Source organism: Podarcis filfolensis (assembly GCF_964270895.1).
Source record: "Podarcis filfolensis genome assembly, chromosome: 16".
NCBI lineage: Eukaryota > Metazoa > Chordata > Lepidosauria > Squamata > Lacertidae > Podarcis > Podarcis filfolensis.
The window spans coordinates 39,075,585-39,093,802 of record NC_139620.1 but is presented as its reverse complement, the minus strand read 5'-3'; the positions used below and the strand labels follow the sequence as shown (position 1 = coordinate 39,093,802).

General features: G+C 43.8%; 1 protein-coding gene across 3 annotated transcripts in view; it reads right to left on the bottom strand.

Annotated features, from left to right (window-relative positions):
* Nucleotides 1-510: 510 nt before the first annotated feature.
* RFLNA (refilin A) overlaps nucleotides 511-18,218 on the bottom strand; it is a 41,094-nt gene continuing 23,386 nt past the window's right edge. For all 3 annotated transcript variants that reach the window (XM_083590671.1, XM_083590672.1, XM_083590673.1), the window contains 2 exons: nucleotides 13,228-13,337; nucleotides 511-5,999 (listed from right to left, as the gene is read on the bottom strand). In XM_083590671.1, coding sequence (XP_083446797.1) covers nucleotides 5,666-5,999; nucleotides 13,228-13,337 — 444 coding nt within the window. In that variant the 3' untranslated portion in view covers nucleotides 511-5,665. The remainder of the gene's footprint in view (nucleotides 6,000-13,227; nucleotides 13,338-18,218) is intronic.

The window sequence follows — 18,218 nt, the reverse complement described above, 5'->3', positions numbered from 1 at the left end:
TTTTGCGTTCATGCGACTATTTTAATTTTAATCTATAAGCTGTTACTGTATATTGTTTTAAATGGCTAGTCATACCTCAGGTTACAGACGCTTCAGGTTGCATTTTTTTGGGTTATGGACCCGCTGAAATCCAGAAGTACTGGAATGGGTTACTTCCGGGTTTCGGCGGCCGTGCATGCACAGAAGCGCTAAATCGTGCTTTGTGCATGCGCAGAAGCTCCGAATCGCAAGCCGCGCGTGTGCAGACGTGGCACTGCGGGTTGCGAACGTGCCTCCCGCATGGATCTCATTTGCTGCGGGTTGCGAACACTGCTGGTTGCGAATGTGCCTCTCGCATGGATCTCGTTTGCAACCCGAGCATCCACTGTATTTCATTCTTGTGAAAGCAGTCTCAGTTGTGCTTCTTGAACTGGTCTTTGACCATAATAATAAATTACTACTACTACTAGCTGAAACCTAAGGCAAGATATTGTCTACAGGTTTATGCTCATAAATCACAACACACACAGAAGCATCCCATCATTTTATTATGATATATAGGGTTTTTAGCAATATTAAAAATTCTTAAATTATTTTCTATTAGTCGAATAGAAAGACATTATTGACTAAAGGATGTGGGGAAATACCATATTTATATAGATATAAAAATAAAAAGGCACTGCAAAACACCTTATCACAAAATATAAAACAGCAGAAATACTTTTGTAAGCACTTAGAAAGAGCAGAGCTACAAAAATAATTACATATCTATGTCAACAGAGCCATTAGCTACCTTCTAACTTCCCCTTTGACCATCAAATCAGCATCCACTGCCTTCTTTAAGCTCTGGAATTTTACTTTCAGTTTTCCGCAGATGTAGTGGCTTTTGTGAATGGGAAAGGAAAAAAAGAGTCCCAAACTATTAGATGATTTAGATGTAATGCCAAATTATGATTTGCACAGCCAGAGCATGGTTTTGTCACGACTTAGGAACAGACAACTCACAATCTAGGTACCAAAACACAATCTGAAGCAAGCCATGGCTTTCATGTTCCTCTGAAAGCCATCACTTGGGAACATCAGTCCACCCTAAGAGGCTGTTGTTTAAGATAGCATCTGGGGATTTGGAGGGTAGGTGTGGAAAGAAGGAAACCACACCAACCACTATTTGCCTGTACATCTGGAAGTAAGGGTTTGGAGTCTATGCTTAGTGCAAACCATGGTTTAAAAACATGGATTAAAAACAAATCCATTAATTTACTCAATGCCCATCCCCCAATGCTTAATATTAAACATGATGCCAAGGCTTGCATGTAGCATTCCACTTGGGCAATGTCTTGTTTCAACTGAGAACACCACATGGATTTTTTAAAAACCACCCAATCTAACTCGGTGGAGAAATTCCCATTCATTTAAACAGGAATAAATCCTGCTCTTTCCCCCGATGGAACTGCAGCATGAAAACATATAGTTACTCAGGGTGGACAAGCCACTTGCAATTTTAAAAAATACCACCTGAGGGAAAGAATTATTGGATTTGAGAATACAGGATGCCTGCACCTGCTTTTCTGAAGAGAAACAGCTGCCTGAAAGAGGCCTGTAACCGGCCCCTCACCTAAGTGGCCTGCCAGCACAGCCATAAAGGGTGTGGCAATGTGCAAATGTGTTGGGGGAATTGTGTCCTTTTGTGAAACGTCTTAAATGCTACAGTGTTTTGGGCCTTTTATTTGTGTATATTTGAGTGCTGTAATTTAAACCACCTGGAGAAGGGTGTGGGGCTTGAGCATGCCTGGAAAAAGGCTGCTCTGCCTCATGAGAGTAAACAAAACCAAGAATGTAGAGGACTTTCTGAGGCTATCTGTTGCTAGACCTGAGCTTCATGTGCTATCAGACTCATGAACTTGAAAAACTTGCTCTCTTCAGCTTGCCCGTGTGTTAATTTAGGTGATAAAAAGTCAACCATAGCCAAACCACTGGATTATTTAAAGTGGCCTGAACTCTGGTACCTTTAAAGCTCTCCTACACTGCTTGAAGTGACATGTCTTCTTTCAAAGTGTTACGGCACTCTTAACAAGCTACAGTTCCTTGGATTATTTGAGGGGAAACCATTACCGTTGAAGAGAGATAATTATAATTTAAATGTCTGGTGTGGGTGTCATTCTGCAACTAGGGCTAGTAACTTCTTGATTTCTTAAACAATGAAAGCTGGGATTCTCGGGAAATTCACCTTTACATTGAATACCCACATCTTGTGCTTTTAATGTGCCTGCATGGAACCATGCACTTTTAGTCTTCATTTAACACCAATAAATTATCTTTCTGTCACTGTCTTGTGTGTGCAAATTTGGTTGTGTCTAATGACCAAATGCTACACAATGTCTTCTTCATTGGCTTGGCAATTCACATACATGTTAGTCAAAGCCCATTCTTATGTTTTCGCTTGTGTGCAAAAGTTCTGCTTTTCTCACATGCTTTAGTGCAAGGCGTGAGCACACATTTGGATCTAACTGCTTACATGATGATAGCTTGGTGGGAAGAGTAACACTATGCATGCACAAGTTCTCAAATTCAATCCCAAGTTTCCCAGTTAGAAGGCTGTGGAGGAATCTCTCAGCCCAAGACAAAAGCACATCACTGCTACCCATCTCAGACAGCACCAGACTAAACAAACCAATGGTCTGATTGAGGCCACTTCACACCATAAATGTAAAGCACTCTTACGCCTTTAAGAATCATGGCTTCCCCAATGATTCCTGGGAACTGTAGTTTGTTAAGGGTGCAGAGTCGTTAGAAAGTGCAGTTCCCAGAATTTGGGCAGGGGGCAGGAGCCCTGACTCTCACTGTGCAGTTGTGACATAGGAGAGCTTCATATATTAATTCCCACCATACACACACACACACACACCATTTTTTGTGGAATGCAGCCAGTTTGGGTAAAGGTTTCTATTTTCCATTTGTGTATAGAGTTGTGAAATATAAAAGTTTTAGAATTAAAGCATTTCAATACAATATTCAAGAAAGGTTTGGGCACTACAGAAGTAAGGCACTCAAGATTTTAGAAGCTGTGCTTAATTTACTCAGACTGAATAGCTGGCAATCTCAGGGTGGGGGGATAAATATATAAAGTTCTGTCACTTAAAAAAATAGCATCCCCCTTTTTTAATGGGGCAAATAGTTCCCTTAAATGTACAAAATGTGCTCTGAATGCAAAATTAATAATAACCCTACACAACATAGCATAGATAAAGCAATTCTAAAGTCCTACCTCAAGCATTCAGGTCATGTATAAAAAGCTTCATCTTATATTTGCAATTCTTCGGAATCTGGCAACATATAAACTTTCTATCACCCATTATTCTCAGGATATCATGGGTCTTGCCTGGCTAAAGTCAATAGTAATTCTGCTTTAGTGGAACGGCATGTGCAGATGTTAAGTTATGGATGAGGGCTGGATGGGTGGAGAGTTCAGACTACGGTGTCCTTCCAAGTGATTAGAAGAATTATTATTCCTCTGTTTTCCCCTCTCCACATTTCTGATGTAGGATAAATTTACAAAAGTGAGGTTTGAAGTCTTGTCAACGCTTGGCAGGATGAGCAGACAACCATTTACCCCCTTGATGAGCTCCTGCGACCAGTTGGGAAACTAGCCGTGTGGAAGAGCTCCTTCCTTCACTTTGCAATGATACAGCAGTTCTGGAACCGTTTAGCAACATGCACCACTTGGCGTGGACAAGCCCTCAAACTTTCTGCCACAATTTCCCACAGTGCTTCTGGGAAGCCCACAAGCAAGATGCAAGTCAAACAGCACCTGCGACTCCCCACCCACAAGCCCCCCAAGGCATGCTGATAAATAGTCATCTGCATTCAGTACCTGTAGTAAATAACCTTTTGGCTAACTGTTTACCTGTAACAGTTCTCTGTTCTCAAATGTGGGATGCATGCATACATGATGTACCCTTAACATACATCTTTAATCTGAATCCAAGAATTTAAAGGCTGCCATTTTCCAATAAAGAGCTTCCCCCACCCTCCACAACATACACTTTTTAAAGGGATGTGATGGAGGTTGATTATGCCACACAACATGGCTTATAAATTAAAAAAAGGTTCAAACGACGTTTGCCATCACTCACCATGGTAACATTTTGAGGCAATAGCTGTTGCAATAAACAAAACTAAGGCCTGGGTCTCACTTGCATTTTAGTCTTGAAGTCAGGAAAAACAAGCCAGCATTGCAGAAAGAACAGTAAGATGTTTGTGATGAGCCAGTAAGAATCCATTTATGTATAGGAGCTATATGATACCCACCCACCCACAATTTATTTTCATGAACTTTTCTGCCTTCAATAAGACCGGCATCATTTATTCTGAACACTTTAAAAAAAATCTGCATAATAGTTGCAAGGTACATGTGCAGTTGACTTAAATGAACTCTTTCCTCCATTCAAAAGAACAAATATGTCTAAGCAGCATAATGGATATGTAATAATTGTTGCACATTAAGATGCACAATTTGTGTAACCATGCATCTTTCCCCATTCGAAAGGACAGCTCTTAAAAGCAGTATGTATAATGACCATCAAGACAATTGTGCATTGTATGCACAACTGTCATTAATTTAACAACTGCTTCCACAACTAAGCCAATACTTTCAAGTCCCTTCCCTTCATTCTGTTGTCCATACAGTCACTTCCTGTTTCATTCATTTAGTTCAGGTTTACTAGGTTTGTGAATCTGCAAATCCGAACAAATGTCATTTCCCCTCCTCATACCCCTCAAGAGCTAAGCTTCCCTTCTGGGAAATCTTGGCCTGAGTTTTACAGTCCTTTATTCCAGAAAGTAAAAAAAGGCCTTTGGTCTCAAACACCGTCTTTTAAAAAGCTATTATCTTCCAGATCTTTAGTAAAAAAATGCAGCCTTCTGAAGGAATGAGTCCACATGTTAACTCTTTCCCCACACATTCAACTATACATCCAGCTATTTTCCATCTGTTATATCCACACAAGGAGGCAGGTGCCCAAGGAATCTTCTCGTTGGCTTCCTTTATAAAGGCAGCTGGTTGCCAAGGAACTGTAAATGCCTGGTTTCCACGAATGGCCCCTGTGCAGCAGGGATTTGGCAACTCCTTTGCCTTTCCACCCCTATCTATTGTGCTGGGGCTTCCACTTAAGATCCCAGGACAAAATTAATGTTTGATATGACTAAGAACTGCCTGCCATGATCTACCTGATGTCTTTGCAAAGCCAAGTCTTTGCCAAACTGGAGATGATCTTCTGTGACACAATCACTTTCTCTAAGGATATATTTGGCCACATCCTACATGCTACAGAGGGCCCACACACTACCCTATAGTAAGCTTTCTAAATGGCGACCAAGTAACGGAAGGCCCTCACTACTGAAAATGCATTCAAGTGCTAATTAAAGAGGTTCGATCCGAGGCTGAGGGGAACCAAAACCAGCTTCTAGCTGCTTCAGCACATGAGACTATCTCCCTCAGCTGCTTCTAGGAGCAGGGAAGCTACTTGGCATATCCAAGCCTGGGTGTGAAAAATGAATGATCCTGCAGCCATTTAATGGATGCCCTCAGCCAAAGGCCATTAAGTCTTAAAAGGCTTCTCCTCCGGCGTAGGCCTAAGCCTTACGTTGATGTTGTAGTCAAGAGTTCTTCTGTAAACAAAACACTGCATTAAACATTTTCTGTGTAGACAATGCAGGGGCTGTTCTCCTCACAAAGCTCTAGCTGCACACTTGAGGCAAACCATCTTTTGGCAGAACCAAGGCTATAGTTGAGTGTGGTCCGGTATATGTTCTTGGCATGTTTGGGGAAGATGATTGTTGTACTCTGGAACCTCAGGGGTTTCTGGCGCGGCTCAAAGATGAGTTGGGACTTGTAGTTTCGCCATGTGCAGTTGGGGGCAGCAATGACGGTCTCGCTGTAGGTGGTGACCGTGGGCACTGGGCAGTAGAAAACATCATCCCTGTAATGCCTCTCGGAGCCATATTTTACCTCAGAGTTGCACCTGGAATTTAAAAGGGGGGGGGCAACAAGAAGTCACGCACAAGAACTTCAGTGGAGCCCCAACAAGATCAAACCACAGACCTGCTCAAGTCCCACATCCTGTTCCCCACAGCAATTACCTCCTCCTCTGCTGAACCCTTTGCTCTCCAACAAGACGCAACCATATCTGACCCTGAGCTGCAAGTTTTGGGGGGCCTGTGGGCACATTTGGAAATGCTGAGAAAGTGCCATAGGTCCCACTCATAAAATGGCTGCCATAAAAGCATGACATAAAAAGTAGGAAAAGAGGCAGAATCACCGAACAACCCCCAAAATTGTGTCTAGCAGGAAACGGACTTCCCAGCAATTCTTGCACCACTTGTTTTTGCCTGCCCCGTTCAAGTCTTGTGAGAGTCACATGAGAGTTGGCCCTTTCCCCTTTCTGGATAAAGGATGTTTAGGGCTGCAAACTCACCAGGGTTTCACTGGAGCTGAGTCTCGCCAGCTGGGGCCTGATCCTGCCCTTTTTACTGCTTGTGCAAAGCAGAGATGGCTCACTAGAGTGCATGGGCATAGCCAGGATATATGGGGGGGGGGGAAGGCTTTATGTTGAGGGAGCAGAACCGAGTTATCTGTGACACAACTGGTCAGTTAGTTAAGCATTTTTATTCATTTACTTGATGGGGCAGCTGCCCCTTGCACCCCTTGGCTACACCCACGTCTACCGCCTCACACATGTGTGTAACAGCGATCCTCAGGTTGCAAAAACCGTGGGATCCAGCCGGACCTCTGGAATGGATCCCATTCGCAACCGGAGGTAGCACTGTATGTGATTAGGCAAATGTAGCCAGTAGTTGCAGCCTGACCAGCCCAGCAGAATTAGGGATTTGTTGGCAGTGGGGTGGGGCAAGTCCTGCAAGCCACCTCTACAGGGAGGGAGAACAGGAGTGGTGCCAACTTGGGGAAAAAATGGGAGGGGAGGTAAGCCCCGCCCCACATAATTGATCACATGACGCAACACACACACATCATTTGAATCGCAACGCCCATCAACTTTGGAAGGACCAGTTGTATATCCCCCATCCTGAGCTACTGCCAATCTGCGTCTGCTCAAGTGTTGTTGTTGTTTTGGGGGGAAACTCAGTACCTCTCTCTCATGTGGACACCGTACCTGATACAGAGCCATGGAGGACCAAGAAATGGCACCTTGCCCCAACTCTGCCCTATATTCGGGGTGTGGGGGGAGTTGAGGTGGCAGCTCAGGGCAGGGACTTGCATTTTCATCCCCTGCTGCCAAAAAAATGATGGTATCCCCGCCTCTTCTCACTTTATTCCAGTTCCATGTTTGAGCCACTTCCATGTTTGAAGGGCAGATGGCAGGGAAATTAATGAGAGATGGAACCAAAATGTTCTGGAACAGAACAATTGCTGATGAGTGAAAACTGGGGGAGTGATTTTGCAACTGATTTTGTTATCAGAAATTATCCACAGAGACCAAGCGGGTTTTCTTCCTGGCAGGCAGATGAGAGACAATATAAGGAACATAATTAATATGTTAGAATATCTGTCTGCCAGGTATGACAAACAAGCTATAATGATGTTTGTGGACGCAGAGAAAGCATTCGATAATGTGGCATGGGACTTTATGTTGAAAAATTTGGAATATATGGAAGTGGGCAAAGATTTTTTTAATGGGATAAAAGCAATTTATAGGGAGCAGAAAGCTAAATTGATCATAAATAATGTAGTAACGGAAGAAATAAAGATACAGAAGGGAACGAGACAGGGTTGCCCACTTTCCCCACTTCTATTTATAACGGTGCTAGAAGTCCTTCTGAATTCAATTAGGCAAAACAAAAAAATAAAAGGAGTAACAATCGGTCATAATGAGTACAAAATTAAAGCATTCGCAGACGACTTGGTAATAATGACTGAAGATCCCATAGCTACAATTGAAGAAATCTTAAAGGAAATAGATCTGTTCGGAGATGTGGCAGGCTTCAAACTAAATAAGAAGAAAACGAAAATGATAGCCAAAAATATGGATCAGAGGGTAATAGAAACAATTCAACAACAGTCACAGATAGAGGTGGTTAAAAAAGTTAAATATCTTGGAATTTGGGTAACCCCTAAAAATATAGACTTATATAAGAATAATTATGAAACAGTGTGGAAAGAAATCAGAAAGGACCTAGAAGTGTGGGGAAGACTAAAACTGTCATTTTGGGGAAGGATTAACACAATTAAGATGAATGTGCTACCAAGGTTGTTGTTTCTATTTCAGACCATTCCAATAATTAAGGGGAATGGAGTCTTTAAGGAGTGGCAAAGGGTGCTCTCAAGATATATTTGGCAGGGCAAAAAACCGAGAATTCAATTTAAATTGTTAACAGATATAAGAGAAAGAGGAGGTTTTGCCCTGCCAGATTTGAAATTATACTATGAGGCATCATGTCTTTGCTGGCTGAAAGACTGGGTCAAGTTAGTGAACAATGAATTGCTAGATCTGGAGGGTTTCGACAACAGGTTCGGTTGGCACGCCTACTTGTGGCACGGAAAAAGGAAAGTACATAAGGGATTCGAAAACCACATCTTTCGAGGTCCACTAATTGAAATATGGGAAAGGTACAAAAACCTGTTGGAGCCTAAAGTTCCACACTGGTTATCACCTCTTGAAGTGTTAAGTGTGAAAAAGATTAATATGAGAAGTAACTGGGTAACATACAGCCAATTATTAATTAAAGAAGGTGGGAAATGGAGATTGAAACCTTATGGGCAGGTTAAAGAACTAGTATTTGATTGGCTACAGTATTTCCAAATAAATGCAATGTTTAAAAAAGACAGCAAAGAAAGAGGATATGTGGATAAAGACTCTAAATTTCAGACGGAAATTATAGACAATGATGTGAAAACTTTATCTAAAATGTATAAGATGTTGTTAGATTGGAATTTAGTAGATGAGGAAGTCAAGTCCGTTATGATTCACTGGGCTAGAGATGTGGGCCATAGTATACAATTTGAAGATTGGGAAAAACTGTGGAAAGATGGATTAAACTTTACAGCATGTACGACAATAAAAGAAAATGTCATGAAGATGTTTTATAGGTGGTATATAACACCTATAAAATTATCGAAAATGTACAAGGTTTGTAATAAGTGCTGGAAATGCAAAGACAAGGAAGGCTCCTTTTACCACATGTGGTGGGAGTGTAGAAAAGTGAAAGAATTCTGGGAAAAAATATATATTGAACTCAAGAAGATCCTAAAATATACGTTTTTAAAGAAACCAGAAATCTTCCTATTGGGGATACTAGGGAACGAGATACAAAAGAAGGATTGTAAATTTGTGTACTACGCGGTTACAGCAGCAAGGGTAACGCTAGCCCAGAAGTGGAAACAGCAGGAAATACCAACGGTGGATGAGTGGAGAGCAAAATTATTAGACTACGCGGAGTTGGATAAATTGACAGGAAAGATTAGATATTTAAGAGACCAAAAGTTCATTAAGGATTGGGGAAAATATGTAGATTACCTGGAATATATAAGTGAGGGACAAACAACGTTAAGGGGATTTAAAGAAGCATTGTGAAAGACGAAGAGTTATTGACTAAAGGGAATAGAAGAGAGAGAGATATATATTGTCAATATAAGCTAGGAAATGCGTAATCTTAATTATTACCACGAATGATTTACGGACAAGCTGAAGGAAGTCTTATAAGAGATGGAAATGTGAAATATCTGATGTGAAACATGTAACGTGTACTATTTTTTTTTTCTTCTTTTCTTTTTATTTTCTTCTTATTTTTTGTTTATCTTTTATTTGTAAATCAATAAAAATTCAAATATCAAAAAGAAAACTGGGGGAGTGACTCAGAGGTTGCCTGGGGCGCAAAATACCCTTACGCCAGCACTGCTCATAAGCAAACACCAGAATAGATTCATCAAGTCCAGTGGCGTAGCGTGGGTTGTCAGCACCCGGGGCAAGGCAAGTAATTTGCGCCCCCTAACCCGTGGATTTGCGCCCCCTAACCCTAACCCCCAGATGTTGCGCCCGGTGCGGCCAGCCCCCCTGCACCCCCCACGCTACGCCACTGATCAAGTCTGGTTTTTGCAACGAACAGGTAAGGAAACCTTGAAGGCTGGAATCCACATTTTCTTCAGGTCTTCTCCACTTACACATCTTTTGGCAAATTTGTCTGATTTGTGTCTTGGAGGGGTGGGGAGTTAACTGGAAAAACCTACATCTCCCTGCAAATCTGGCGTTTCAATATCTAGCTCGTCTCTCTGTGTCTATAGTAAGTGTCCTAAAATATTAGCCAAAGCTGGAACAGACTTCACAAACAGATATCTAGATAGATCCCTGTTAGTTTTTGCATTCTTTCACTGCACACCCAACTTGAAGAAGCAGCTTTTATAGTCTGTGAAAAGCATCTCTGTCTTCAAAGAAGCAGGAAGGACACGCAAAGCATCCCGCTGCCAGGTTGCCGTAGGGGTTTTACATGGTTTGATGCTTCCAGATCTTGGAGGCGCAACCAGCAGCAGCTGAGGAATTTGCAGCTCTGTGTATAAAAAGATTAAACGCTGGGTGTGGCGCACGGCATTTGCCAACGCCCTGGAGGAGGCTTGGCCCACCAAACGGCACACGTAACACAATCTGCTTAATGAGTTTTGCACAGCTAAGCTCAGAGGCCAGCAAGCTGCTTGGTGCAGGCAGCAGGAGTCCTCGATGGCAATTGGAAAAACATCCTTGTTGGTGGCACCTTGAAATTTCAAAGGCTACTCTTTAAAAATTGGGTGCATGGGTAGCAGTGACACTGGGCAGAAAGCTGCAGCAGCATTTCGGCACACCAGCAACCACCAGAACATCACGGGCTAGCACCAAAGGAAGGTTGAGAAGAACCCCAAGTGAGAAATGTCACTCGTTGCACCAAAACCACATTGGCTTCCCTTAAAATGTTTTGGAAATTTGGCCCACTTAAAAAACACACTTGAACTTAACCTTACATTTTTGCCTTTAAAAGCAAAATTCAGCAGCAATGTCAAGGACTCTCACTGCCATTCACTGATGGACAAGAGTCTGATGTCACCACTACTGTCGTGCCCACATATGGTTGGGCTGTTGGGCTTTCTTAGGACTGGAGACCCTCAGAGAAGAATCTGACCACAGAGCACTGGAGGAGACTCCAAAAACATGGAAGTAGGAGATGGGCAACGCTACCCCTCAGCACACAAACCCTCACAGTGTAAGACAGAAAGACCAGAAGATGGGGGTGGTAATCTCTGCCTATCAGAAGAATTCCAGAAGGGTGAGAGGTCACAGCAGTTCTTTGCAATCATTAGAGAAATGGCTAAATTGTTCACTACCATCCAAAGGGAGAACCATGATCTTGGGATCTCTGGGTTAGCAGTGTTGTTGATTGGCACAGCTTTGGCCCTAAATGCTGTGAAAATGCCCACGCCCAGCAGACACCTAGGATGATTATGAAAGGTTTCACCACAAGTGCGTACTTCAACAAATACTGAAGTATGTCCTCATTTCAGAAATGGCTGGCAGGGCAGAAGAGGCAGGAAGGCCAACGATAAGCTTTTTTGAAAACTGTAAATCGCTTTTGAGACAAATTGTTTGTAGTGGAAAACAAATATTATAAATAAAAGAAGTCAGTAGGTGGAGTCGGAGCCAATGTCAAACAGAGCCAAACGAATTATTGTTTTGTCCTCCTCTTCTTCCATACTGAGTTCCACAAGGGCAAAACTGAGACTGAAGAGGAGGAAGCTGAGAGGCAGCTCCTTCCCGCTGGACTGGGTGCAAGTAAGAAGGCAGGGAGCTGGGAGCTGGCTGAGGACAGACGGAACTTGACGGGGCAGTGCCCCATTTGCCCTTAACGGACCAGCACCCACTGCCCGGCCTCCAAGCAAGAGTGTTTTAGTTCATGGATCTAGCCAGCCAGCCAGTCTCCTCCAGGACACTCTAAGCTACAAAGGACACGAGAAAGGCACAACACATCTGGTTTTCTTTTCCAGCAGAGATTGGGACTGATGGTACTTGCCTAAGGTCGCGTAATGAGTTGTGTTCATGGACCAGGGCTGTCCTGGTGCACAGCTCAGTCTCGTAAACTTGCTTTCCCATACGATCTTGAAGTGGCCCTCTTGCCACTGCGCTAGCTATTGCTTTTATTTATTTGGTAGATTACCCCTTGGTTTATCTACCAAATTATTTGGTTTATTACCCCTTTTCCCCATGGCAGGTTACAGCAGCGTAAGATATCATACCAATCCTACCTCTTTGTTACACCTGCTTGAGAGCACAGGCCCATCTCCTACACAGAGGCAGAAGCCCTCCCAATGACTTGGGACCACAACACCCACCATCCCCCACCACTGGCCACGCTGGCTGGGGCTGATGGGAACTGGAGTCCAATGACTTGTCAGCCTGGATAGCGCAACAATGCATAAGTCAGCTTTGTAATGTAGGCCACTACCTAACCCTGCTCAGCAAAAGGAGATTCAGAAAACAAATTACAGAGGTGTGAGGGATAAGGGATTTGGGGGCTGGCCCCCTGACCTTTTGTAATCCCCCCCCCACTTTGCCAGTGTTTTGGAAATCTAAAGAGGGGGAAATTTGGCCAAAACTGGAAGGAGCTGGAACATCTGGACTTCATTAAGGACCCATTCATTTTGCCCACCTACCCACCCACAATAATCGAGCACTGAAAAAGGAACGGACAGCCAAATGAAAGATGTGATGGGTGCCAGCTGCCATGGCAAGCAAGGGAAAATTCAACAGAAATCTTCCCCACCCGTTGTGAGTTGAGCTAAGACAAGGAGAGACAACCTGGTGCCTCCAGGTGTTGCTGGACTGCAGCTGCCACCAGGTCCCAGCCAGCAGGCCAGGGGTCAGGGGGACGTGAGCTGTGGCTCAGCAACATCTGGAGGGTATCACATGGGCTGTCTCTGAGCTAAGACCACCAATTCACGGAGTTCAGGCCGCTCAACAGCTGGCAGTGATTTTCTGCCTCAGAACTGAGATGAATTCAATGTGAGATCTAAGCGGTGACCCCTCCATCTTCCCACCCCTCACCCCACTCACACTCTCCTATTATTCTACAGCATTCACTCTTTTTAATTTCAGCCATTCCTTCTTCCCCTCACCCCACCCACAGCTCTGGCTAAAACACCCACCAACCCATTCATAAACACCACTAATCTTTTGCAGGAGAAAGCAGGAACACAAAAGGAAGCCCATACGTTACCTAATTTCCTGTGCCGGTTCGGGGTTGACCTCTATGCTTTCACCAAAAAACACAGGGTGCATCCGAGGCCTTATTTCTGACGTGGAGGCATTCAGAAGAAGATAAGGGATCTACAGGGCAGGGGGAGGGGGGGGAGAGCAAAATGGAAACACATGAGGAATCTGGAGCCTGCTGAGATGTTTACAGTTGAATCCGTGGTTAGTTTTAAGCACAGGTAAGAAAAGCTATTGCTGTGGACCTGTTTAATTCTCACAAGGACCCTAGTCCCTATGAACACCCGCAATTTTCACATATGGTGCAGGCCAGCTCAGACCCGGGCCAGTTCCAGAAACACCATGTGTGTAATGGGAAAACATTTCACACTGCAACAGTGCCCTGCTTGTGGGCTTCTCACATGCATGTAATTGTGAGGACACGATGCTAGTCTGAGCCAGTAGGGCTCTTACATTCCTAACAGAACACAGATGTGTACAAGGGTATGCTTCAAGTTAGCTTTCCACCTCAAAATCAGTGCAGAACAACATCAGGAAACAGAGGTCCAGATCAAGAAGGCTTAAATATGCATACAGTGTTCCAGGATGCAAAATGCAGAAGTATATCTAGATTCAATGTTTGGGAAGCACCGCAAGGCTAAACTCTGCTCCAAAACAGATGTATATGAAAGCAAGTGTTAATTCACACAACTTTTTTCTTATTGTGAAGGTTACACGAGCTGACTTTTTAAACCACGTCTATCTGAACTTGTGGGTGCTCCAATCTGTGTCATCTGGAGGTGTGCCATTACGTAATCAGCTCTACATACACTCTTTGGGCTTGGGAGGGGGGAATTATTGGTTTGTTCTTGTTTTTATTATGCATTTTGTGTTTTTATCTTGTAGTTTTATGCTGTGCACCACCCTGAGATCTATGGATGAAGGGTGGTAAACAAATTTAATAAATAACAATATTAATAATTCTTATTATCCGCACCTCTGTTTGCTGCACTGTTTGCCCCCAGAAAAACCTGATCTTTAGTGCTGAATTGGAACAAACAGCAACTGCATTTTCTGCAAAACTGCAGTTTGTTCCAATTTACCACAAAAGAGTGGGTTTTCCAGGAGGAAACAGTGGGGCAAAGGCTAAACCGCTTGGGCCCATGCCTAGAAAGCAAGGGGCAGGTGGGAAACCGTTCAGACCAATGCTCTCTAAGCAAGGGGCAAGCGGAAGTGTGGATGAGCCCCTTGTCAGTTCCAAAGGGTTTTCATTGTCACCTGCCTCGGCTGCTCCAATGTTGGAACACCCCCAAAATACACTTCTTTTCTGGGGGCTCATTCAGACTTCCTTTGGTGCTGCACTTTCTTTTTCATCCCAGCCTCCCCCACCCCCAGAGAAACCTGCACTTTACTGCTGAATTAGAGCAAAAGGCAATATTCCATGCGTTGCCATTTGCTTTGATCCAGTAGTGAAAATGGGTTTCCCCAGGGAAAGTGCCAGGACCAAAAAGAAACCTCACGCAGACATGGAGCTTCAAAGTGTGGACCTGTGCCTGGAGAGCAGGGTGCAAGAGGAAGTCTGGATGAGCCCCGAGTGCATTCAGACAACCAGCCCTTCTTTTCTTTTGAGGAGGACCAGATGTGGAAATCCAAAGGAGCGAGAGGCTTATGAAGGGAACATGTGCACACATGGCTCCACTCTCAACACAGCTTATGGGAAGGCTCACAGCTTAGGAGCAGAACACAAAATGCTGCAGGTTCCACCTCTGGCATCTCCAGGCAGCACTCTCTGAAAACCTGGAGAACTGATGCTAGTCAGTGCAGACAGTGCTGAACTAAGGGGACCAATGGTCCGACTTGGTATAAGGCAGCTTCCCAAGTTCTGACTTAGTTGCAGAAAAAGAGATTTCTGACACTCGCCCATAGTTTGGCTGCATACTCTCTATTCTCATGGGGGCCACTAGACATTAGCCATTGAACTTCCATGTTCAGACAGAGCACACTTTTGAATGCCATTGCTAGGGAGGGTCATGCCCTTTGTACAGTGCTTGCATGCCAGAAGTACCCAGCTGGCCACAGCTGGAAGCAGAATGGACTAGGAGAGAGACAGTGTGGTGTAGTGGTTGGAGTGGCAGAGCAGAACCAAGGGAACCCAGGTTCAAACCCTTGCTCAGCCACAAAGCTCACTTGTGCCCGTCACTTTCAGCCTAACCTACTTCACAGGGTTGCTGTTGTGACGATAAAATGGACGGGAAGTGGCATATAAAAGAAGCTGGTCTGCAGCTAACATAGAACAGTGACAATAATTTACCATACTTATTAATTGCTTTCCTCACAGAAGTGACCCAAAGTGACTTGCAGAAAATAGTGGCAGTCTGAGTGGGCAGTCTGTGCTCCCTGGATCAGAGGAATTCCGTGCAACATATTCCCAGGCAAGTATTTGAAGACTGGTTTGTACATCATAATATGTTCTAGCTGCAACTTTCAATCCTGCTGCCCAGTTCTTATTATATAGGATGGATTGCTCCAAAAAAGTTAAATTCACCAGCCACTAGTCCACATAAAGGTATTCCTCAATATTCAGCAATCATTATTAATGATGCCACAAGAGCATTGGCAAGTGCTTCTGCACAAAGAGTCTGCATTGGCTGCGTCTATATTACCAGGCCCAATTCAAGATGTAGGTTTTGGCTTATAAAGCACCAAATGTCCAGGTATTTGATACCTTTTCCTTTATAGACTGAGATGGGCCATGAACCCAGCAAGGTAGGGACAGGGCCTACTCTGTACTGGTGCCCCAAATGTAGAACTCACAACCCCTTTTATTAGATTTTTTTTAAAAAAATACCCTGCCTTCTTCCCTGATGGGACTCAAGGCAGCATAGAGATTAAAAACAAGAACTAGAGGCACAGATAGATACGTTGACTAAACTTTAGACACATGGCTAGAACATACCTGATCTCTCAAGCTTTTTGAAATACAGTATTTAATTTATTTCCGTTTCGGCTGGTGCTTAAGACTTTAGTTTATCCGATCAGCTGCTGTTTACCTGTAATTGCTGTAAACTGGATTTTAGTTTATAGTACTGTACAATATGACTAATCTTTATATATTATGTTGGAAAACACCTTGTGGTAACTGCATAATGAAGGGCAATATATACATTTCCTTAATATTATAATAAATATAGCCAAAGGTGACTTTTTGATCTGGTCACACAGGGCTCTTGTGCTATTACGATCAATCTTTAGTCACTTGTTACCTAAAAAGGTCTCCAAGCGATTTATATTTAAAAACAGTAACATAAATATGCTACACCATAAAAAAACACAAAATCATATAAACATTAAACATTTTCATATAACATACAAAAAATAGTCGTCCCCACAGAACAGCCTAAGTTATACTTCATTATGTCCCAGTTCTAGTGAATTCCACCCCCACAGTGACTGTAAAAACATGAGGGTTAGGAAATTACTGGTTGTCTGAATCCAGCTTCTGTCTTTGTCTCCCCCCCCCAACACACACTCTGGGCTGAAGGCCTGGTTTGATGTGCCATCCCTTTCTGGCTTTCCCCCCTGCCTCTGCCTGCCCCACACACTCCCCTGCCCCTTTCCATCTGCTTGCCTGCCCAGCTAGAGCTCTCGGAGAGCCAAGGTTTTTTGTTCTGGCTTTTTGTTTTTAAAGGACCTGCAAGGAGGCAAAACCAAGCTTAACCGCAAGCTTCCCTCCTGCTGAGCTCAGCAAACAAGCCCATCCCTGTTTCACAGATGTTTCTGGGTTTTTGCTACATCAATGAAAACCGTATGGGGAGGGCCCAGGAGAGTGGGTTTTCTGACATGGCTGAAATTAAATAACTGCCTTTTTGCCATCTTCATTTTGATCAGATGCTCCTGCGCCCCTGAGGCTTTTAACGAGAGCATGATGAAGGTAACGTGTCGGGCGCAAAATGCCACATGGGAGATCGTAAATAGCGCTTCTGAGGATCCATTGCGAAGGAGAGAGGGACAACAAACTTCTCTACATCTCTTCCAGGGTGGAGGGAGCATCAACAGCAACAAGGGACAGGGCCTTCTCAGTGGCTGCACCAGTAACTATGGAACACCTGGCCCACTGAAGTGTAGACGGCTCCCTCTGTGGCAGTTTTTCACAGGTCAGCAAGGGCATTTTTATTATGGCAGACTTTTGCTTGCTGAGTATATGCTGCTTTATGCAAATACTATGTTTACACACCACTTTTTCCAGTAGCGACAACATAAAGGTCTCTGGGGTTGACCATCTCCACCCACAGACAGGGAGGTCCACATGTGCCATCCATGGATACCGGTGCCCATTGGGACTGGGAAGACAGAAGGTAGGGAGACCACTAGCAGGTGGCGCTAGAACCAACGGCAGGCAGAGCTAGAACCAATGATGGTCAGAGCCCACACACTGGTGTGGCCGCACGCTGAAGGCAGACTGAGATCAGTGGGGCAGTGCCCCATTTGCCCTAGTGCAGCAGCCTCCAATGCCAGGGACCATAAAACTGGCCCTTTACTCAATGGGATTGTGGTTTTGTGTGTGTGTGTGTGTGGCTCTCATGAAAATTCATCAACATTTTAGTGGAAATTAATCCTACCATACACATGTTTGTATGCAATTCTGCCCAAGATACACATTTTTGCAAAGCCATTTCCCCTTAAATAACGCATTTTTGTATGTTATTTTCACTAATATAAATATTTTTATGGACATGTCTCTCCCATTATATGCATTTTTATTCACATTATCTGCAAAGAAAATTGAAAGTGTGAACTTTGAAGAATTGTTGTGTTTTGGTCCCCATATAGTTTTGAAATGTGCAAATTAGGTAGGTTTGCCTTTACATGTGAACGCAATTCAAATTTCACCTCCTGTCCTAGTCGGAGGAAGGGCATGTTCAGGCTCAGGGCTGAATACCGCCCTCCAGGCTTCCTTGCCCAGCCCTCAGGGATGGGTGATCTCAAATCAGGGGCCTGGGTATATTTTTATTTACTTTT